Here is a 25,107-nt window from a genome sequence, read left to right on the forward strand (position 1 = left end):
CATCTTCATTTCAAACTTCTGTTTATAGCCACTCAGTCAACTCACAAACATTGTTTATCGTTTTCTCACTCCAAACTGTGGTTCTCTTTCTTTCTTCTGCCTAAGGTCGGTGCTTATGAATGTCTTAATATCATTTTACATAGAAAATCTTGGTAAGTTAATTCATGCTTTACTACAAATAGACTTAATATAATGTTGTTGTGTCAGCTTTTGGATGTTGGTCAGAGATGGTATCTGGCTTAGAGATAGAATATCACTTCTCCACAATAGATGCTGGGTTCATCCTGACCCAGCAGAACATCACTAGCATGAAAGAATTTCTCTAGAAATTGATTCAGCTATGAATTTGCCATTATTACTTAAAAGAAAGGTGATGGAATCAGAAATGCTTGGGTTATATTTATTCAGTCTCATACAATATAGAACATAGACAGTAAGGTAGATAATAAACAGTGGCTACTACTAAGTATGTTATTGGTTGTTTTTAAATCTATGGTTCCACCAAAATTGTTACACTGTCGTCCAGTATAACAACTTCATAAAAGTGAACCATGTATTTTATATAAAATATTCTTAGACAAAAGCAGTGAACTGGAAGAGTCATTAGAGAATCAGACAAATGTCTTGTAGTAGGTAATTGTTCTGGTTTTTTACATTCTGAGTTCAAATCCAACTGAGACCAGTATTGCCTTTAATTTCATTTTCAGAGTCAATAAATAAAATAACAGCAGTGAAATAGTGGCTTTCACTCATCTCTTTCTCTCTATCTCTCTCACACATGCACAACTGACTACATTGTGCTTTGAAGAAGGGTCATGAAAGAACACAAGACCACTTGCTGCATCCCTTTGTTCATAAATGGAGAAGAATTAAGCAAGTGGCTAACAAACTCTTCAAAAACAAAAAACAAAATGTGAAATATTCTCATGAGATAATTTTTCTGTGTGACTGGAGCAATGGAATAATGTTTAATTCCTCTAACGTATCTTTCCCCACCATCCTTTCATTCAAAACGTTCAGGCCATGGCCACCTCTCCTAATTGCCAGACAATTTAGAAGTCAGAACATAAAGAACTAGAATAAATACCCCAAAACATTTTGTCCAAGATTCCATCAATTCTACCAATATATTGTCTTGTATTGGAATTGTATTTTATTGACTCCCTCGAAAAATCAAATTCCAAATTAGCTTTCGCAAGATTTGAACTCAGAAAGCAAAAAAAGACAGGATAAATACCCACAGGGATTTTGTCTAATACTCTAATGATTCTGGCAATTCTGTCTTCAAAAATTCTTGTCTTTAAAAGAAAAACAAATGGAAGAATATGATGGTTAATGCAATTCACTGCTTATTAAACAAAAGACCAGATGATGTCAGATGGAACAATTTGGTTTTTGGATCCACCAAAATGTTAGTGGAGGGGCAGTGTGTTAATCTGGGGAGAGGGGCATCAGCATTATCAACAACCATATCTATTGCAAACTATCATATTTTCAGACGTACAAGTAAATGTATTATATAGTGTAAGCATTCAAACATTGTCACTATCTTTTCAAATCCTGCTTCATTTCATTAGGAGCTTTATATCCCCCAAAGTTGTCTTCGTGTATAAGTTAACCTGTCATTTTTGGCTGTAAATTTGGGTCTGAAAAATTCAACTTGTTATATACTGGAAAATATGGTAATTGGTGATGAGCCAACAAGCAAATGATTCTTATTGTGATCATTGTAACTGATAGAAATAGCAACCAAATCTCCCTCAAATTACATCTCTCTTAAATATTGTTTAAATATTGTAGCTGTTCTCTTGCTAGCAATAATGACTTGGAAGCATGCACCATGGTTTTTCTAATTGTATTAGGTATCTGTGAAGTTATGAGCAGATATATACATCTTTTCAGCCCTTAGCCCTTCACCTAATGGATTATCAAGGATGTGACAGCTGGAAGGAAAGAGAGCTGCACTAGACTGCTGCTCATTTTCAGCTGAGTAAACTGGACCAGTGTGAAATGAAGTGTCTTGCTCAAGGACACAACATACTGTCTGGCCCAGGAATTGAACTTATGATTTTATGGTCATGCACCCCACACTATAACCACTAGGTTACACACTTAAGCCATTCTTACTGTCTTTAAAAACCTGGTAGAGAAAAATGTGTTGGGAAATACAGTTGTCTGTAGACTGTAACCAAAAGACAATAAAAGACAGGGTGGTCATGACTGGGATACTGTTTGATCATAGGTCTGCTTGATTGGGGTCTGATCTGGGGTTAAATGACAACCACAACAAACTTGCGTAGCAACACAGGATAGGGTTGGGAGGGGAAAGTTAGACAGAAAGAGAGGGGGGGGGGGGGTAGGAAGTTGAGCAAACATAATTTGTGAATATTGAGAGTACAATTGGAAACTTGCCAAACCTCAACATATGATTTTTTGTTTTTTTGTTTTTCCCCCTCTGTACATATGCACACACACACACAAGCAAACACAGACGTACTCACAATTGTTGCATATCATTCTTGTTGCATTCCTGACACAGAACAAGGTATTTCCAGTAACACAGGTTGTTAACATTTAATAGTAAGTGTGGTGGTTGTTTTGTTGTTTTTTTTTTAAAGTTTCAAGTTTCAGAACCTTCCAATTTCATAGAATGAAATGGCAGCAACCTAGCAAGAGTTTTCTGGAATATAGTTTGGCAACTTGCTAAAAATATATGAACAAAACAAAACAAAAAAAAGAAAATTAAAGTTTGCATTGTCGAAGGTGGGAGAGAAGGTTCTGGAAGTGGATGCTTTCTAGAAACTAAACTGGGCAGTATCAGCAGATTGGTGTCAGCTTGTTGTTTGTATTGAAACAGATATTATTAGTATTATTATTATTATTATTAAGGCAGCAAGCTGGCAAAATTGTTACTGCACTGGAGAAAATGCTTAGTGGCTTTTTTCCAACTTTACATTCTGAGGTCAAATTCCACCAGGGTCATCTTTGCTTTTCATCCTTTTGGTGTTGATAAAATTAGTACCAGTTGAGCACTGGGGTCAATGTAATCAACCTCCTTTGAAATTGCTGGCCTTGTGCCAAAATTTGAAATCATTGTTGTTGTTATTATTATTATTAATACTATTATCGGGATGGTAAGGTGGCAGAATCTTCAAAGCATTAGACAAAATGCTTAGTGGATGGACATTCTACTTAAACTTGTGCTGGTCAGTGATTGCAAGAAAGACAAGTACTGGGAGGGAAATCCCGAGGGAAGAAAGAACTAGAAATAGTGATTAGTGCAAGGCCTGGGGCATAGAAGGGTAAGTCAGCTAGGAGTGCCTAAATGGAGATATCATGAGACCAACAAACCTTGGGGAACAAAGGCCATTATAGTTGCAGTAAAAAGAGACAGAGAGAGGACACAGCTCATTTGTAAGCCAGAACACTGGTGTGTTTAGTGTGGGACTTCATGTTGATTATTAGTTGAGTAACCTTTCTCGGGGTGCAGTCTAGGAGGTCTGTGGGTGTGCATGTTAAGAAGGGCATCAAGCCATAGAAACCATGCCAAAACAGACAACTGGAACCTGGGCAACTCTCTGGCTGGCCAGCTCCTGTCAAACCAGCCAATCCATGCCAGTATGGAGAATGAATGTTAAATGATGATGATGATTGAGCCGAGAAAGAGAAGCCAGGTGAAACAGCAAAGTAAGGTGGTAAGATAACAGTGAAAAACTGAAGAATAAGTTACTGGAGAAAGAGAAGGTTTCTGGGTGGTTTTGATTCTGCTGGCGGTGGTAGTGGTGTCTCTAAATAAATACCCACAGTAAGGAGGAGGAGGAGGATTATGGGTAGATGGAGAGGGTGGAGAAAAAAAGATACAAGTTTATGTCTGCCTACTTGATTCTAGTTGAAACAGCTGTGTGCAAGTGTGTCTGTGCATCTCTGTGGGTGTCTATGTGTGTATTTATGTGCTTTTGTGAATTTGTGTTTGTTCTGTGTGTGTATGTGGATAGTTTTACATATTCATATATGTGTGTGTGTGTGTCATGTTTTTTTTTTAATTTTACCTTTTTTTCACACATCAAATAATTCTGCTTCTTAAGAGAAAATAAATTATATTCCAGTGTACTCCTTATAAATTCCATGTCTCTAGATGGGAGCAAATATAAACATATAATTGAATTTGAAATAATAATTCCTTCTACTATAAGCACAAGGGCTGAAATTTTGGAGGAGAGGGTTAGTTGATTACATTGACTCCCAATGTTCAACTGGTACTTATTTTATTGAATCCAAAAGGATGAAAGGTGATGTCAACTTCAGCTGAATTTGAATGTAAAGATGGATGAAATTCTGCTAAGCATTTTGTCTGGCATACTAACAACTCTGCTGGCTCATTGCCTTTAAAATTCTAATTTTGGCACAAGGTCAGCATCGACCCCAGTACACACTGGTCATTTTTTTTTTTTTTTGTCAACCCCAAAATGATGAAAGTCAAAGTTAATTTTGACATCATTTGAAATCAGAATGTAAAGGACTGGAACTAATATCTCCAAGCATTTTTGTCCAGTGAAGTGACAATTCTGCCAGCTTGCTGCCCTCCAATAATAATAATAATAATAATAATAAATACCCTGATGCAGTACCAGGCAGTGGCTCTCATGTCTTCTGATCTTAACTGATTGGATGTGTTATCATGTACTTTGTTTTGTGTTAGTATAAAAGATGGGCTACAGCAAATATTCTGCTCAATATCACAAATTTGCTTGTTAGTTGTTTGATCTTATCCAGTTAAGCATGTCCCTTGGTGGCTGACGATATGTACATCTCTGATCATGAGCAGAAGTAGTAGGAGAGCATCATAGCCATATATTGAGAGGAATTCTTTGAGGTTTGAATAATTCACCTCTGGAAACATGGGTGTTTCGTTCAACATCTTTAAACAACTCTTATTCAGGGGCCATTTCAATGGGATGGGCTACTCTACCTGAAGAAAATTCTAACTGGGCCCCACCTGCAAGGTCATGTGCTATTTATCTTGATATGAGATCACCATGTCGTGCACATATGGTTGTGATGCATGTGCCTGGTGTATCTTAATCAGATGGGTAGTCATGATGGGTATACTGGGCTTCGTATATTTGTACCCCAATGTCACTTTGCTGGCATGCACTGCTCTCTCACTTAATAATAATAATAATAATGGCTTCAAATTTTGGCACAAGGCCAGCAATCTTGGTGGAGGGGATAAATCAATTACATTGACTTCAGTGTTCAACTGGTACTTATTTTATCGACCCTGGAAGGATGAAAGTTGACCTCAGCAGAATTAGAACTCACATAGATGAAATGCTGCTAAGCATTTTGCCAGGCATGCTGATGATTCTGCCAGCTCACTGCCTTAATAATAATAATATGATAGTAATAATAATAATAATAATTTTTACTAATTTTGGCGCAAGGCCAGCGATTTGGGGAAGGGATAGCTGATTACATTAATCCCCAATGTTCAACTGGTACCTATTTTATTGACCTTGAAAGGATGAAAGGCAAAGCTGACCTTGGTGGAATTAGAACTCAGAACATAAAGATAGACAAAATGCCACTAAGCATTTTGCCAGATGTGCTAATGATTCTGCCAGCTGACCACCTTAATAATAATAATTAATAATCTTAAAAGAGAGCATAGAATATTGAGTAATACTTGTTTTCTATAAGCTTATACTGAACTGTGAAATAGAATAAAAACACTAAAAGCTACTGCAAGACAAATACCTACCACTACCAATAGTACCCCCATCAACTACAGATATAGGAAAGAAGCAACTCTAAGGTCATTGATATTTACAAACAGCACAGGATTCTCTCATTGCATTTGAAATTCTTAACCTTTTTAAAACCTATTATACCAAAGGATAAGATACAATTCTGTATACATTATCAAGTTTAATTAGGAAAGTTTAGTAATTGAGATAACCAAGTCAAATGAAGAACTATTTCTCACCCCCTTCATTATGGTCTTCTGGAATAATGTATTTGTATAATTAGTGTTGCTGTAAATAGATATTTTTGTAGATATATATTCGTTAGGTATCATACATTTTGGGGACTGCAGTGATATTGGTTGTTAGTTTCTAATGGGCTAATCATTCACTCATGAAATTTCTGATGCTGAGACTAATAAAGGAACACCTGCTGTGCAGCTCAGGTGGAATAAATACCATGAGCTATTTTGTTTGATGTGCTAGTTTATTGGCAATTAGCTTGCCAATGTGTGGGCATCTATATATATATATATATATATATATATATATATATATATATATTCATTTATTGCTTAGGCATAGTGATATTAATAACCTAGTGTTAGAACTCAATACACATATGCTTCAGAAAAAATAAGCATTAGTCAAGTACAGAGCATAATAAGAGATAAATGACAAGGGAACAAGAAACTATGTAATGAACTTCAATGCATAATAGCTTGTTCCTTCATCCTTTTTTGTCTCATAGATATATATTAATCAAAGTGTACTACAGTATTATACTTCCATTATGATCAATCTTCCCAATTAGTTTTGCATTAGGGGGTTCAACAGAGTGTTAGATAACAGTCCGATTATGTAACCCTGCACTCATCAGGAGTAGACAGCTTTTTTATATATATATATATATATATATATATAAGGGAACGCTGGAAAAATTTCCTTGTTTTGGGTAAAAGAAAATACCCAAGGATCAGTTATGATTTTATTCAACATATTCCCCTCTCAGACTCACTTATTGCAGTGGTCCTTCAGTTTTTCTAAGCCCTGTAAAAGAACATGGAATGTTGGGCTCCAGTGACACCCTGTAAAAGAACATGGAATGTTGGGCTCCTTTGTGACACCCTTAAAGCCAAGAACATTTCAGCACCCTCTCATATATAACCTGGCATAATCCACCTCTCTTTCTACTATACCCACTACTTACTTAAGAGGGCTTTTCTGCAATTTAGAAAAATGCACCATGTTTTTACTATTTAGAAAGTGCACCATTTTCTGAATATTCCATGTATTTTAAGGTTTAAGTTCTTCCACTATTCATTGAGTCTATTTTGAAGTTAGTGAGTTGACTTTAGGTAAACAATTCTGCTTTAGTAATTGATTCCAAATTGTACTGATCTGGTTCAAGAGTGATAGTAAACTTGTTTGTTGCACCAATTCTTGATTTAGATAAATAATCTCTCATGGATGACTGAGAGATCACAATTTCAATTCAACCCATTTATTTCAACTTAAATACCATAAAATTTATTTTAAACATCTAATCAGAGTTTCTCAGTCTGACTTTGTGGAGGTCAAATAAAAAAAATTAATTACATCTCTAGCTTTGAACTCTAAAAATAAAAACTTTTAAAGTTTAAAAATAAAATTAGAAGAAAAATATAGAAAACTATTCTTTATGTTGTGTAACAAAATTATGGATCACATTTTTCAAGATGTTTCAGTATAAATATTGGTTTCAAATTTTAGCACAAATCCAGCAATTTTGAGGGAGTGGGTAAGTCGATTACCTCGATTCCAGTGCTCAACTGGTACTTATTTTATTAACTTATGGATGAAAGGCAAAGTCAACCTGAGTGGAATTTGAACTCAGAGAGTGGAATTTGAACTCAGAGTGTAGTCAGGTGAAATGCTGCTAAGGATTTTGCTCAGCATGCTATATATTCTGCCAGCTCGCCACCTTGTTCTAGTATAAATATTAAAACTGTAACCTTTTTGATACCAACTTCTGCCTGAAACCTCTCCTGGTCTGATGATGCAAAACTTCTAATTTAATGTGATTTAAATTATGACCATCAAAATTTCATTTTAAGTTATGTTCCAAACACTAGCTTTAAGAATGGCAGTTATTTTACTAAATTCATTATTTCTAAAATCATTTGAAACAAAAGTGGTGTAATTCAATAGAAATATGGCAGCAAAAGAATTGAATTATATTTTTAAAAACCTGCTATGCACTTAGACACCTCTTGTAGTACACCAATGCATTAGGGTGCATCTTTTGAGAACTAGTAAAAAGCAGATAAAGTAGCAAAGAAAATATTTATGGTCAAGGGTCTGTGACAAGGGCCAACATTAACAGCCAAGCATCAAAGACATCTTGTGGTTGATATAACTGGAACCTACTGGCAGAGCTAGAAATTAATAGGGAATAAAAGACAACATATGTTGAAGTTGTTGATTCCTTATATTCACAGGAATAAATATGGTTTAAAGTGTTTAGGAAAAGAAAAGGGGATGCAAGAAAAGCCATACATAAATGTATCTAGCATTTTACAGTATAGAAATCTGGAAACAGGATATCAAGCAGATATATAATCTTTTAACTCTTTCTCTTCTTTTTTCTCAGTCCTAATACTAATTTCTTCCTTTTCCCTTGCTTCCTGTTATACTCCCCCAACCGCCCCTCTTAATTATCATATCACTCTCTTTTCTGTTCCCACTTAATTATAGGGGCCAGTTTTGGGGTCTTGGCTTTGCAAGTAATGAGATGATCATCACTATTACTGAACCTCAAAAACAAAGTGGTTAGGAAGAGTAACCAGTTATAAAAGCCATACCAGAGAAGACACTGGAGCAGGATGCTATCTGTTGGTTCAGCAGACCCTGTTAAACCACCCAAGCCATACCAGCATGCAACTGGATGTTAACCTTTTGCCTGTCCAAATTATTTTTTGTCAATTAGTCCTAAACATTTATACTTGTTTCTAGATTTTTAGTTAGCCCTTATTTGAAACATTCTGAGTTGAAATAAAGCTTTCCTTTCATAAGTCCCACGTTACTCTGGCGGTTGAAAAAATATTGGGAATGTGTATTGTATATGACACATTGACACCAAGGAAATAAGTCGTGTATCTCACATGATGCACAGGACAGGCAAAGGATTAAATAATGAAGATGATCAGGATATCCATATGCAAGTGGGAATTTTATTCCTTATGTAATGCTGAAATCTTGCATTGGTTCTGTTGTATAAATATTCCAGTTATATGACCAACAGCTCCCCTCTCTCTCTCTCTATATATATATATATATATGTGCACACACACATACGCACACATTGCCTTGATGGTTCCTTTGTCACTTTTGAAAATAAATATTCAGTTCTTTGATGAACTGAACTACCTTTTCATTGAATTAACAGGTAAATGTTGAGTATTCCATAGACGTGATTCTTAAACCAAATTAGCATAACACAAAATGGGAAAAGGCCAGATATTTGACTTACAGGCATAATCCACCTAATAAGCTTTCACATAGTTTACCATTCAACTTGTGAGGTTTGGGTCAACCTCATCCAGATATTTTTAGATGTTCATCAGTTTTTTTTTTTATTTAAAGCTTTATATAAAAATAACCAGACATTAAAGTGTAGAATGACTCAATAGTTTTTAGTAGAGTAACATTTATATTTTTAGAAACTGTCAAACTATTCCTTAGAAAAGTTATTACATATGTATGTATATATATATATATATATGGATGTATATATAGGAAAAATTAAAAAAGGAGGCAAATGCTCAGGATGTTATTAAAACATTTATATCTTGAAGATATGAAGATATAAATGTTTGCCAGGTGGTGCTATTCAGTTAGACAAGGCCTGGGCCAGTACTGGACAAAACCTATCAAAGTATCCTGAGCATTTGTCTCCTTTTACAATTTTCCTTATTTTCTCCTAAATACGACTTACTCATCCCGGAATCAAATCACACACAAGTGTGACCATTGTTTCCTAGGATACTTAAGCAACATTTAGCTACCTTGTAATTATTCCCCTGGATCTTTCCTATATATATATATATATATATATATATATATATATATATGTATGTATACAGTAATCACTTGCCATATCACAGATCACCTATTGTGTCCTCAGTACATTGCAGATTTTTCTGGCTAATATATGTAAATTTATATCATGAACTCCTCAGTATATTGCGGGTTTCTTTTAGATTTTAATTATTTCTGTGGTAAAATAAGCATTTTCATGCCTAAAAATTAATAAATAAAAATACAATACAGTATTGCACTATATAATACATTAATTAAAATATATTAAAAGAAAATACGTTGTGTACCGTAGATGAGTAAATAAAGAATTGCCCATGCTGTATGGAAAACGAAATTCAGAAGACAAGTGTGTGGTGTTGTCTTGCATTTATAATAAAATAAATATATACAAATTATAAAAATAATCTTAAAAGATATACAGTACAGTACTGTTACTTTTTCATGGATTATCACCTATCATGGGGAGGTTTTGGAACATAACACCAGCGATAGTCGAGGGATTACTGTATATAATGGAAATTTATAAAAAAACAAAAAACGAAGATGGGTGTGTAAACAACAAACAGATGTATTAGTTTAATGCTTGGGAAGTGAGAAAGTATTTTACATTTCGAGCCTACGCTCTTTGACAGAAAGGAACACAGAAATAAACGGAGAGAAAATAGAAAAAGGTTTAGCGACTAGCGATCTATCATGACGATTACTGTGTGTGTATATATATATATATAGCCTGATAGACCCTGCTATGTCAAGATGGACTTATATATTCTTCCTCTGCTCTCTCCCACTTGGTTTTAATATGTTGCCACATTTGTAATATGTCTTTTTTCTACATTTTTTCGTGCAGCTGAAGATTGCTCTTCATATTGCATTTAAGGTAATGCTCACATTACTTAAATAAATTGAAGTAGCATGAAACGTGCGTACTGCAATCACTTTTGAAATCCGTGTTGCTTATTATTTGATTTTAATCACCCATCCTTTTGGGATGTGAAATTCGGGTGCCTTCGCATAAGTACCATATTCAAGCCTTGAATCTATATCTAAACCGTATATATATATATATATATATATATATATATATATATATATATATAATACACATACATAGGCACAGACGTGGCTGTGTGGCAAGAAGAGCGTGCTTCCCAACCACATGGTTCCAGGTTAAGTCTCACTGAGTGGCACTTTGAGCAAATGTCTTCTACTATAGCCTCAGACTCACCAAAGCCTTGTGAGTGGATGGAAACTGAAAGAAGTCCATAGAAACCATGCCAAAACAGACATTGAAGCATGGTGCAGTCTTCTGTCTAGCTAGCTCCTGTCAAACTATTCAACCCATGCCAACCTGGAAAGCAGATGTTAAATGACGATGAAGATACACACAAAATTGGGGCTGAAAAGTTCCTGGCTTTCGATAAAAGCAAGTACTGGAGGATGTGTTAATTGAGATTTCATGCAACATAGTCCCTTTTTAGATTCACACACTTATTGCAGCTGTCCTTCAACTTTTCTAAGCTCTGTAAAAGAACTTGGAAGGTTGGGCCTCCAACCAGGCCTTTCGCAACATCCTGAAAACCAGGAACTTCTCAGCACTCTCTCATATATATATATATATATATATATATATATCTGTGTGTGTCTCTTTGTGTCTGTGTCCTTCACACCACTGCTTGACAACTGGTGTTGATGTGTTTACATCCTTGTAACTTAGCAGTTCAACAAAAGAGACTGATAGAATAAGTACTAAGCTTGGGATCGATTTGTTTGACTAAAACTCTTCAAGGTGATGCCCCAGCATGGCTGCAGTCAAATGACTGAAACAAGTAAAAGATACACACACACACACACACACACACACACAGAGTTAATATGTGGTTGGTGTGTGTGTGTGTGTGTGTGTATAAAACATGGTGATGACTCAGAGGTTGATGTTGCCTTTGGAGTCCCTTCAGTTTTGCCATAAAATAAACTGGGAGTAAGAACTGATCTCTAGATTGAAACAGCTCACGGATACAGCCCGCTCCCCCCCCCCCCCCCCCCCACCATCAGTAAAGCCCATCATAATCAATCCCAAATGATATAATTTTGTTTTCCTATCTGGGTACACATCTGGATGCACAATTACACACACACACACACACACACACACACACACACACACACACACACACACACACACACACACAGGTGTTGGGCAGTACTTGTGTGTGTGTGTGTGTGTGTGTGTGTGTGTGTGTGTGTGTGTGTGTGTGTGTGTGTCTGTATTTTTCTGTGTACTACTATTTTATTTTATTTTGTTATTATTATTATTTTCATACGTTCTGTAGTTTTTATTTCTACAATTCATTTCCTTTCTTTCACAGCAGCGGTGTTTTCTTTCTTTAGATTTTCAACCACCATAATTGGTCATGAACAAGCTTTAGTACAGTAGTTGGCTGGTGGTAGTGTGGGTGTCTTGAGGAATTAAGAAAGCGTGGGTTGGGCTGTCACTTGACGGTGGTGGTGGTGATGATCTCAGCTGAAAGAAAATTTGGCTCATTTGCAAAAGCCAAGCACAGATGTACGTCTAGCTGCTTTTGCTCAATTATTTCAAACTAGCAACAAATTATCATTGATGTTACCTGTCTTACAACACACTTGTTCGGTAGAATAATAATAATACTACCACTACTACTAGTAACAATAATAAAAAAAAAATAATAATAATAATGTATAGATGGTGTAATCTTGCTTGTCTATATTTATCATCTTATCTCATGACTGTGCCAGTGTTTCCAACAATTCTTTACTCAAAGAGTATTGAAAGGTATTTTAATTTTGGAAGAAGCAAAATAGGTTTTTAAAAACCAAAATAAACCAGAAAATTGTTAGAAAGAAAATAAAAGAATTACAAAAAAAAACAAAAAAAAACACCCAGCAAAGATACTACAATCAAGAAAATAATCCTGAAATACCTAGAATATAAGTGTTTATATATATATATATTATGTTGATGTATATCATTATCATTTTAAAAATTACTTTTTCATTGAACAAACAAAATTTATTGAGGCAGATTTTCTATGGCTAGATACCCTGTCTGTTACCAACCCTCCCTGTTTCCAAGTAAGGTAATATTTGCCCACGGCTAGACATGTTTTCACGGGAGATTACAATGAAGGATGTCATTTATATGACAGTGACACTCATTTAGAATTATTATGCCATGCCAAGACAAGGAGGCATGCACATGCATGTATACACCCAAAATGAGCTTTTAGTTTCCGTCTACCAAACCCACTCACAAGAGATTAGCTGCTCTGAGGCTATAGTTGAGGACACTTGCCCAAGGTGCAAGACTGAACCCAAACCAAGTGTTTAAGACACAAACTTTTTAACCACACAGCCACACCTAAAACAGACTGGCATTCTGTTCATGGGGAATATTGGCCCATTTGACTAGCCAAAGGGTTGGCATCATTCAAAAGCTACATCAATGCAAAGAAGTGCATTGTGACCAGTGGTGTATAACATCTGGTAGTCTGGTTGATACAGTGATATAATCATCATCATTTAATATCTGTTTTCCATGCTGGCATGGGTTAGATGGTTTGACCAGAGCTGACAAGCCAGACAGCTGCACCAGGCTCCAGTCCGTTTTGGCATGGTTTCTATGGCTGGATGCCCTTCCTAATGCCAACCACTCTACGGAGCATACTGGGTCCCTTATACATGTCACTAGTACAGGTGCCTTTCACATGTCACTGGCTTCAGGTCATGACCACGATTTTACTTCACTAAGTTTGATATACATATGTGTGTGTGTGTGTGTGTGTTTGTATGTATTATATATATATATATACATGTATGTATTATATATATGTACATGTATGTATTATATGTATGTATTATATATATATATATATATATATATATATACACACATGTATGTATTATATATGTCTTCATTTACCTTCAGTTTCCTAACCATTTTTGTTCTTTATCCTTCTTACACACCCTCTACCCTTCCAGTACCACCAACAACAGTGCCACCACCCTATTCTAACATTTCACACAAATTATTAATTGTCATCTGTTCATAAAACAATCTTGTTAACCTCACATAAACAGAACAGGTTCCCTTGAAAGCTAAATAAAACAGCTCTTAATATCATGTTTAATATCAGTGTAAACTATAAAACTAAACTACAAACTTGTCTCACCAATAATAATAATAATAAGAGGTCGACATTATTAATCTGACAAAATGTCATGTTAGAATGCTTAAAATATAATACAATAATAACAACAATATGGCCGGAAGCTATGTAGAACTTTTTAAAGTTTGTTGTTTCTAGGCAGGGAATTGGTGGAATAGAACAGAACCATTGGAACAGATTGTTGGTGCAAAATACCTCTTTATTTCTTGAGTTCAAACTTTTTGCCTCTCAATTTCCATGGTTGATAAAATCAAATCATAAATATTCAAGTCAAATAGTAGGGTTGATTTAATATTTCTATAAAGCATTCTTTTTATAGGAATATAAAGGTTATGAATGGAATTGTGGAGGCGCAATGGCCCAGTGGTTAGGGCAGCAGATTCGCAGTCATAGGATCATGGTTTCGATTCCCAGACCGGGTGTTGAGTGTTTATTGAGCGAAAACACTTAAAGCTCCACGAGGCTCCGGCAGGGGATGGTGGCGAACCCTGCTGTACTCATTCACCACAACTTTCTCTCACTCTTACTTCCTGTTTCTGTTGTGCCTGTAATTCAAAGGGTCAGCCTTGTCACACTGTGTCATGCTGAATATCCCTGAGAACTACGTTAAGGGTACACGTGTCTGTGGAGTGCTCAGCCACTTGCACGTTAATTTCACGAATAGGCTGTTCCGTTGATCGGATCATCTGGAACCCTTGACGTCGTAAGCGATGGAGTGCCAACAACAACAATGAATGGAATTAAAATAAAAGATTAAGACATTCTGTTTATGATTTTTGTATCCTTCACATGTCATGCCTTATTCTCTCTATAATCTATACAGTGTAGGTATGGCTGTGTGGTTAAGAAGCTTGCTTTCTAACCACATGGTTTCTGGTTCAACCCTGCTATGCAGCACTTTAAGTGAATGTTTACTACTAAAACACTATACATATATTATCATTGATTTGTCTCGGGTTCATTCTTATTCCTTGTAGAATTTATGTGGGTAGCAGGTTACTACCGGTAACCTTAGGTATCCACTATCTTTCATTGGTCCCTCCAAGTGCCTATGACTCTCTTGATATTCTTTCCTTTCCGTAAGAGGCAAACTTTCTGTAGAAGCTCTACAAGGCATTCTATTCCAATCTCCTTCCGCCATTTGTCTATATCTTTGCTTACAGTTCCCAATGTACTACTTATTATAGGCACAACCATTACAATTTTCATATTCCAAATTCTTGCAATTTCAAATTTTAAGGGATTGTCTTGTAATTTCTTTTCATCTTTCTTACGTATATTATTATTATTATTATTATTATTATTATTATTATTATTATTATTATTATTACTACTACTATTAAGGCAGCAAGCTGGCAGAATTGTTAGCACACTGAGCAAGGTGCTTAGCGACATTTTGTTTGTCCTTCTGGTCTGAGTTCAAATTCTGCTGAGGTCGACTTTGTCTTTTATCCTTTTGCGGGGTCGATGAAATTAGTGCCAGTGGGGTCGATGTTATCAACTTGCCTCCTCCCCCAAGTTTCTCAGCATGGTAATGATTCTGCCAGCTTGCCACCCTCAATAACAACAGCAATAATAATAATAATAATATCGAAAATAATAATAATAATATCGAAAATAATAATAATCTAAAAAAAATAAAGCTTTATTACATTGTAATTTTCTGCCTTAATAAAATGGGTGTGGAAAAATTGTTTATCTACATCTCTTATTTTATCTTGATTTTGATGAGTAAAAAAAAAACCCTTTTATACTTTTGTCTTTATACGTTATTTCATTTTGTTTCTTTATAGGATTTATCATACAAAGATAAGCATTGGCATGAATTCTGCTTCAAATGCTGTGAGTGTCAAAAGAGCCTTGTCAACCAGCCTTTTGCTTACAAGGATGATGCAATTTTCTGTTCAGATTGCCATGATGAACTGTTTGCAGCTAGATGTGATGGATGTAAAAAACCTTTTAAAGGAGGTATGGCAGTGAAGTTTTATTTTTGTTTTCTTTTTTTTTTTTATACACATTCTGTTTTAATTACTTTTATACTTGGTCCAATTACTGAACTGTGGTCATGCTGGAACATTGCTTTGTTGGATTAAATAAATGCGCCCTTTTAAAGCCTACCCAGGCTCATGGGCCTGGTTTCCCGGTTTCTATGGCGTATGTATTCCCCAGCTGGACAGGATGCCAGTCCATCACTGCGTTACTCATTTTTGCCAGCTGAGTGGACCGGAGCAACGTGAAATGAAGTGTTTTGCTCAAGAACACAACGCATCGCCTGGTCCGAGAATCGAAACCACAATCTTATGATCATGATGCTGACACCCTAACCACTAAGCCACACGCCTCCACCCTTTGTTGGATTAGGCAAATAAATTGACCCCAGTATTTATCTTAAATTTAGTGTTTATTCCATTAGTCACTTTGGCCAAATATATATGTGTGTGTTCATCTCCCCCCCCCCACCGCTTGAGAACTGGTTTTGATGTGTTTACATCCCCATAACTTAGCGGGGTCAATAGAACAAGTACTAGGTTTAAGAAAAAAATACGTACTGGGGTAAATTCATTTGACTAAAAATTCTTCGAGGTGGTGCTGCATCCTGGCCACAGTTTAATGACTGAAGCAAGTAAAAGATAAAAGATACATACAAACAGAAATAGTAAAACTAATACCATCATTCACAACCATGAATGACTTAGTTGCACTTACCATGGTTTCTGTTATCAAAGATACCAAGTTAGATCCTTTCTCTCAACCATTTTTTTTTTACCTATGGATCTCTTTCGTTACTATTCTATTCTAGTGGATCACCATAACCATCCAATGTCTAAAAACTAGCTTTATAGATGCTTCTTTTAAATTCCAATTTTGTTTTTCACACATTAACTAACATAGAGAAAGGAACCTGTTTCTTGCAATAAAGACAGCAAAATCAAAAATTTTCCATGGACCCTTAAAATACTACTGTGCATCCCCAATTTACTATTTTGTTAGCATGGACACCCAAAATCTTAAATGGACCCTGGTCTAGAAGCAGAAAAAATGTCACTCTGAAAATGGCACCCTTAATTTTTAGCCAACAACTAAAATTAAAATAATGATAAAATGGAATATATTTTTAAGGTTGTAAAGGAGTTTTGATTTCCTTTCTAGAAGCTTCTCTTTACTCTTTTACTTGTTTCAGTCATTTGACTGCAGCCATACTGAAGCACCGCCTTTAGAGTCGAGCAAATCGACCCCGGGACTTATTCTTTGTAAGCCTAGTACTTATTCTATCGGTCTCTTTTGCCAAACCGCTAAGTGACGGGGACATTAAACACACCAGCATCAGCTGTCAAGCAATGCTAGGGGGACAAACACAGACACACACACATATATATATATATATACACACATATATATATATACGACGGGCTTCTTTCAGTTTCCGTCCACCAAATCCACTCACAAGGCTTTGGTCGGCCCAAGACTATAGTAGAAGACACTTGCCCTAGATGCCATGCAGTGGGACTGAACCCAGAACCATGTGGTTGGTAAGCAAGATACTTACCACACAGCCACTCCTGCGCCTATTTTTTGTTTTTCTGTTTTGTCTTCGTTTTTTTTTTTTTTTCTATTTTCTTTCTGTTAATTGATATATTTATTTATTTAAATTTTGTAGGAATGAAGAAATTTGAATACAAAAATACTCAATGGCATGAAGAATGTTTCTTGTGCAATGTCTGCAAAGAGGCCATTAAAAACAAGAGCTTCATTCCTCGTGGTGATGAAGTTGTCTGTATCCCCTGTTTCGAAAATAAGTATGCTCAGAAATGTGCTAAATGCAACGGTGTAAGTATTGATCTGACACTTCCATTATTGGTCACACAGTTCTGTTATTAGTCCAAGAGTTCTGCTATTGGTTCAACAGATTCATTATTGATCCAACGATGACAGGCTAAAATTATTTGGGGTTTTTTTCTGTTTTTTCAAAAAATATATAAGTTATTTTAGAATTTCTTCAGATGTATCTTAGATACGATGAAAATTAATATATATATATATACTTACATATACACACACATATACGCACATATGTACACACATATATGCATATTTATATATATGGGCATATATATACATCTATCTATATATATATATATATACACATACATGTATATATGCATATACACATAATATATACACTCCATCGGTTACAGCGACAAGGGTTCCAGTTGATCTGATCAATGGAACAGCCTGCTCATGAAATTAACATAGAAATGGCTGAGCACTCCACAGACACATGTACCCTTAATGTAGTTCTTGAGGAGATTCAACGCGACACAGAGGGTGACAAGGCTGACCCTTTGAAATACAGGTACAACAGAAACAGGAAGACATAGTGAGAGAAAGTAGTGATGAAAGAGTACAGCAGGGTTCGCCACCACCCCCTGCCGGAGCCTTGTGGAGCTTTTGGTGTTTTCGCTCAATAAACACTCACAACACTCGGTCTGGGAATCAAAACCGCGATCCTACAACCACAAGTCCACTGCCCTAACCACCGAGACATTGTGCCTCCACACACACACACACACACATCTATACTCTTTTACATGTTTCAGCCATGCAGCTGCAGTCATGTTGGTATATATATTTATAAAATACAAAATGGGACAAGAACGCAAAATATCCAGACAGTTAAGTGATACAAAAAAGAGACAACAAAACATCCAGATAGACGATACAAAGAAAACAAGGACAGGTCATTCGAAGTTTTCTTTCCTCAGTCAAGTTCCAGATTATCTTTGCAATTTTGGCTGGTTATACTCGAGATTGCTCCAATCTGGCCAGCCCCAAGGAAAAACTAAGCTAAGAGCATTAGATTCCTTAGAAGAAACCAGCGAATGTATACGAAAACAAGGATGGAAAAAAATGGAGAATGTTACACAAATACAAATAACAGGATGTAACATTCTCTGTTTTTTTCCCGTCCTTGCTTTCGTATACATTCACTGCTTTCTTCCAAGGAATCTAATGCTCTTAGCTTGGTTTTTCCTTGGGGCTGGCCAGATTGAAGCAATGTCGAGTATAACCAGCCAAAATTGCAAAGATAATCTGGAATTCGACTGAGGAAAGAAAACTCTGAATATGTATTTTTATACATACATACATATATATATATATATATATATATATATATATATATATATATATAGCGGCATACGTACACTTTAGTCTTTAATATATAATCATGAAATCATCCAACATTAGATGGCATATAAGGGTTCTACAATTTCTTGCTGAACAACCACACAGATGATTTGTTTATAGTGATCAAATGTTTGTTATAAGCTCACTCTCTCCAACAAATCAATATTATCTGTACAGGTGCATAATGTGCCACATGTCAGATGATGAAATGATAGCAGAGCAATGTGAAATGAAGTGTTTTGCTCAAGAACACAACACAATGCCCAGTCTGAGAATTGAAACTACAACCTTACAATTGTGAATGCAACACACACACACACACACACACACACACACACACACATTTATACATATATGCCTATTTGTATGTATAATTCTGTACATTTGTTATACAGAGGACAGTTATTCTTTCAAGCTCGCATTCAATAGTTACATGTAATCTGGTTTTATCTTTTTAAACAAGGTCTTTTTATCATTTTTCACATTTTCATTCAAATTCCATTGCATTTTTTTAAAACTGAAATTTCTTATGCCGTTATCAGGATTCTTAGATTTTCACATATGTCCACACATACACATGTCTGCAAATATATACATGCAAACATACATATGCATGAATATAATATTTTTTAAGATGACTGAGAGTGAACCAATTTATTTGAAGATTTGGTTTTAACAAGAAAAAACATGAAAAAGAATGTAAAGTTGAGAATTAATTAAGCCATTGGTTCTATTGAGTAACCAGCCTAGTATTTTATTAATACAAGAGGTGGTTCAAAGACATGTAAGACTGACTCTTCAACAGCTAAACAGCGTCATTAGGATAGTGCTTTGGTTATAGTTCTGTATATAGGGTCAGAACTAAGTTAATAATGGTGATGGTGGTGGTGGTCTCAAGTAGAAGCAGCAGTGAGTAAGACTTTAAGTAGATTGACAGGGAAATAAACACTTTAAATGTATGAGACGAGGTGAACTTGTGTAGTGGGACAGATGAGCATGAGTAACCAGGGAGTATGGCTGTGTATTTAAGAAGCTTGCTTTGGAACAATGTGGTTTCAGGTTCAGTCCTACTGCACAGCACATTGGGCAAGTACCTTCTATTATAGCCCCAATTCAACCTATTCCTTGTATGTGTGTATAATATATATATATATATATAAATATATAATTTTAGAGAAAAGAACCAAAGTTCATGAACTTATTCATGAAAATCCACAGTCACATATAAAAAAATTAATAAATAAATGCACGATAAATAAGTATAATATAATGCAAAGTAAATATAAGATAAAGATAATAATAATATCTTATGATATTTACTTTGTATTATGTTATACTTATTTCACTAAATTCATTATTTTCAAAATTAATTGAATAAAAGATGGACTACTTCAACAGAAATATGGTAACAACAGTGTTAAACAGAGAAAAATAAATTTAACTTAGCTCAATATTTTAAGGGAACTGTCTGTGTGCTTTCTGGAATTTACCATTTTTGGTGTTTCGCTCATACAAAATAATTTCAGATTTTGGAAAATTTCAGAATTTTGGACAAAGGATTTTCAACTGCATTCAAGTTGAATGAGGCATGGGATGTAAATAAAAGGTACCATATAAAGGATGTAAATGCACAATTTGATCAGTTCAAAAACTGTTTGTCTTATATCAAAATTTGCAATACATTCTGAGAAGAATTTCAAGCAAGAAATTTTTCTCAGATTTTATTCCAAGTGATATATACATATATATATATATATATATATATATATATATATATACTGAATAAATAAGGATTCAATATCCAGACAGGTACCATTCAAGCACTTAGTTATAATCCAGGTTAAGGTTAACTGCATCAAATTGAAATGAGCCCTAGAGTTACTTGAGGTAAGCAACCCCACTGTAATTTATCTGATGGGTAAATCCTGGGTTTGCTTCTCTGGATTATGAATATTTAACCAAGTGTATATCCAATAGTGTCAATGAATATGAAGATTACATCTGCATAATTTTTTTATATTATTTCTACAGTGAATTACAGTGTATTTGATTTAAATTTGCACAATGCACATTTCTGGTGCATAGACATCTAATGATTGCATTTGCATCCAGTTACTTTCAGCTGGTGATTAGTCTACACACCTTATTCAAGGCCCATTCACTGAAATGGATGTTGAGCAGTATATCCATGATTATGACATATAAGTGGTCAGAATATTGCTGATGGTTGTGTGTTGACTATTGTTCTTGATAATATTGATAGCTCTTCATCACTGTATAAATCAGTATAAAAGAGGCAATGTGCTTCCAGACAGCATGTCTGAAGAGTCATCAATACAGCCAAGTGCAATAGCTAGCAGGAAACTGTCAGTAATATTCTGACCAGTTATATGCCATAACCAGGGATATACTGGTCAACAATATATATGATGGACACTCCTGTCAAAGACGATGTATGAGCGTTCAGCTTTTACCAAACAACCTGCACAAATGATTTCTTTGTAGTGCTCAAATGTATGTGTTGTACGTTAGCTCATTCCTTCCATCAAATCAATGGTGCCTGAACAGATGCATGGTGTACTACATGTCAGGTGTTGAAGTGACCACAAAGTAATGTGAGATTAAGTATTTTGCTCAAGAACTCAACACACCACCCAGTCTAGGAATTGAAGCCACGATCTTGTGACTGTGAGTGCAACACTCTAACCACTAAGCCATGCACCCTCACACACACGCACATGTATATACCTGGTACAGCCCTCCAGCTTACCAGTTCCAGTCAAACTGTCTAACCCATGCTAGCATAGAAAACGGATGCTAAATGATGACGATACACACACACACACACACAAAACCACTATTTCTGTTTTAGAGTGTGCTTTTTTTCTGACTTATGGACAACTAACTGATTATATGTGTATATCACTATATCAAGCTGACTATATCAGACTATAGCTATACACCACTGGTCACAATGCACTTCCTCGCATTGCTGTAGCTTTCAAATGATGCCACCCCATTGGCTAGGTGAGCAGGCCAACATTCCCCATGAGTGGAATGTCACTTAATCACAGGATCACCTATCTACAACTGAATGAACTGGAGCAATGTGAAATAATGTTTTACCCAAAAACACAATGCATCACCAGTCTGAGAATCGAAACCACAATCTTGCAATCAAGAGTACAACATCCTAAACACTAGGCCATGTCCCTTCATATAAAAAATGAATTAACGCATAAAGAAAATGTATTTAAGATAAATATCTGCTGTTCTTTTTATTTTTCCCATCTATGCAGGTGCTAACCAAAGGTGGTGTTGCATACAAGGACATCCCATGGCATCGCGAATGCTTCACTTGCTCAAAATGCAACAAAAATCTAGCCGGAGAGAAATTCACATCACGTGAGGAAAAGCCGTATTGTGCTGATTGCTATGGTGACTTGTTTGCTAAGAAGTGCTGCATTTGCTCAAAGGCTATTATGGGTGAGTTTCCAGAATATTTTCTTAGAATTTTTATAAAGCTGTATTGCTTGGTCTATGTCTCAGTTAATTATATGACGACAGAAATTAATAGAGTTGCACTGAATATTTGGGATAAACAACAAAGGAAGATTAAATGTTACGTTTACGTATTTGTTTTGCAAGATTCCTTATGTGAAATCGTGTGTTGAAACAGATATTGTCACATTTCAGGTTTTTTTTTTTGCTTTTTTGCCAAATAAACACATGCATTACACACTCATTCTTCACTACAGAATTATTATTGTCCTTATTTTACTGTCCTTTGTCTTAAATCTTTTGTTGTACACCCTGTGACCTTTTCAGTGACTCTTCATTCCATGTATCTCCTCCAGTTCAGTCTTATTACACAGACAAATCAAAAATAAAATACAGAAAAATGACAAAAGTCAAAAGGACATACACAGTAAATGTATTAGACTGACACTCAGAAAAAAGTTTAAGATAGTAAAAAGAGGGCATGTGATACTTCAAGCATGGCTCTTTGTCAGAAAGAAGAAAATGTCCAGAGAAAAGGAACGTAACTGCCCAAGAAAAGCACATGGCTGAAAAATAACTGATTGGAAGTGGAAAGAGATAGAGGAAGTAGATTTTGAAAGCAGGAGAGTGCAAAAATGGCCAGTGTGCTTGTGATTATGTGGTTGATACAAATACATATATAGTTAAGAAGCTTGCTTCCCAACCATGTGGCCTTGGGTTCAGTCCCACTGCACAGTACCTTGAGTAAGTGTCTTCTACTATAACCCTGGGCTGACCAAAGCCTTGTGGGTAAATTTAGTAGACAGAAACTTAAAGAAGGTTGGCATGTATGTTCCATGTTAAAAGCACCCAGTACACTCTATGGAATGGTTGGCATTAGGAAGGACACCCAGCCATAGAAACCATGCCAGAACAGACACTGGAGCCTGGTGTGGCCCCCTGACCTTACTGGCTTTGGTCAAACCATCCAACCCATGCCATCATGGTAAATGGACATTAAATGATGATGATATATAAATGTATATAATATGTGTGTGTGTCATTGTTTGTCCTCCATGACCACTTGACAATAGATGTTGGTTTGTTTACGTCTCTGTAACTTAGCAGTTCAGCATAAGAGACCAATAGAATAAGTACAAGGCTTTTTAAAAAATGTACTGGGAACAATTTGTTCAACTGAACCCTTCAAAATGGTGCCTCAGCATGGCCACAGTCCAATGACTAAAACAAGTAAAAAATACATAGATATAAAATTTATATTAGCCAATTATAAAAAAAAAGAAGTAATCACAATATACAGCTTCTACTAGTTATATATATCTCTCAATAATCTTTAATCAAACAAATCAACCCCAGGACTTATTCTTTGTAAGCCCAGTACTTTTCTGCCAGTCTCTTTTGTCAAGCCGCTAAGTTACAGGGGACATAAACACACCAACATCGGTTGTCAAGCGATAGAGGGGGGACAAACACAAATACACAAATACACACATATATATATATATACACACACGACTGGCTTCTTTCAGTTTCCATCTACCAAATCCACTCACGAGGCTTTGGTTGGCCTGAAGCTATAGTAAAAGGCACTTGCCCAAGGTGTCATGCAATGGGACTGACCCAGAACCATGTGGTTGGAAAGCAAGCTTCTTACCACACAGCCACGCCTGCATGAGATATATATACATACATACATATATATATATGATGATGATGATGGATTCTCTCATTGTGAACAACAAATGAGGGTTCAGTAAAATAAAGCAGTAATCATGTTCTATGGACATGTACGTGTCTCTTGAGGCCTGCTGGTACCTCGCAAAGAGAATAAGTTGAGGACTCAGTTTTCTTGAGTGCTTGTGTATCATTCACCACATGTTTTCTTGAGTAGACAGTAAGGTCTGTTTTGCTCCATGACACAAAACCACAATGACAAGTAAGGTTCTCATTTAGAGGAGCAGTGTTTTGCCAGCATGCCTTGATGTTTCCACAAAGATGTGTGTGTACACACACACACACACACACATATATATATATACACACACACATACACACACACACACACACACATATACACGTATATACACACACACACACATTCTTATCACAGTGATGATTTATAGGTTAGATACAGACTCACATATTTTAGGGGAAGAAAGTATAGTTGATGAAACTGATCCCTCTTGCCAGTACTTTACTGGTATTTATTTTGTTGTCCCCTACTCTGCTTTACCATCCAAAAGGTGAGCCTTTCATATGAAGATTTTTCTAACAAGTCTAATGACTGAAACAAGTAGAAGGTATAAAAGTTAACTAGAAATATCATGGGGTCAACCAGGCACATAATGTTGATTAGACAAACTCTAGTATTTGATTGATATCTATTTTATCAA

At 35.6% G+C, this 25,107-nt stretch overlaps 1 protein-coding gene across 3 annotated transcripts in view; it reads left to right on the forward strand.

Annotated features, from left to right (window-relative positions):
* Positions 1-25,107, forward strand: part of LOC106875883 (four and a half LIM domains protein 2) — a 231,251-nt gene that overhangs the window by 202,244 nt on the left and 3,900 nt on the right. For all 3 annotated transcript variants that reach the window (XM_089338925.1, XM_089338924.1, XM_089338926.1), the window contains 3 exons: positions 15,820-15,994; positions 17,685-17,854; positions 22,513-22,699. In XM_089338925.1, the coding sequence (XP_089195051.1) occupies positions 15,820-15,994; positions 17,685-17,854; positions 22,513-22,699 (532 nt within the window). The remainder of the gene's footprint in view (positions 1-15,819; positions 15,995-17,684; positions 17,855-22,512; positions 22,700-25,107) is intronic.

The sequence above is a fragment of the Octopus bimaculoides genome, chromosome 21, assembly GCF_046866305.1.
Source record: "Octopus bimaculoides isolate indiv1 chromosome 21, ASM4686630v1, whole genome shotgun sequence".
NCBI lineage: Eukaryota > Metazoa > Mollusca > Cephalopoda > Octopoda > Octopodidae > Octopus > Octopus bimaculoides.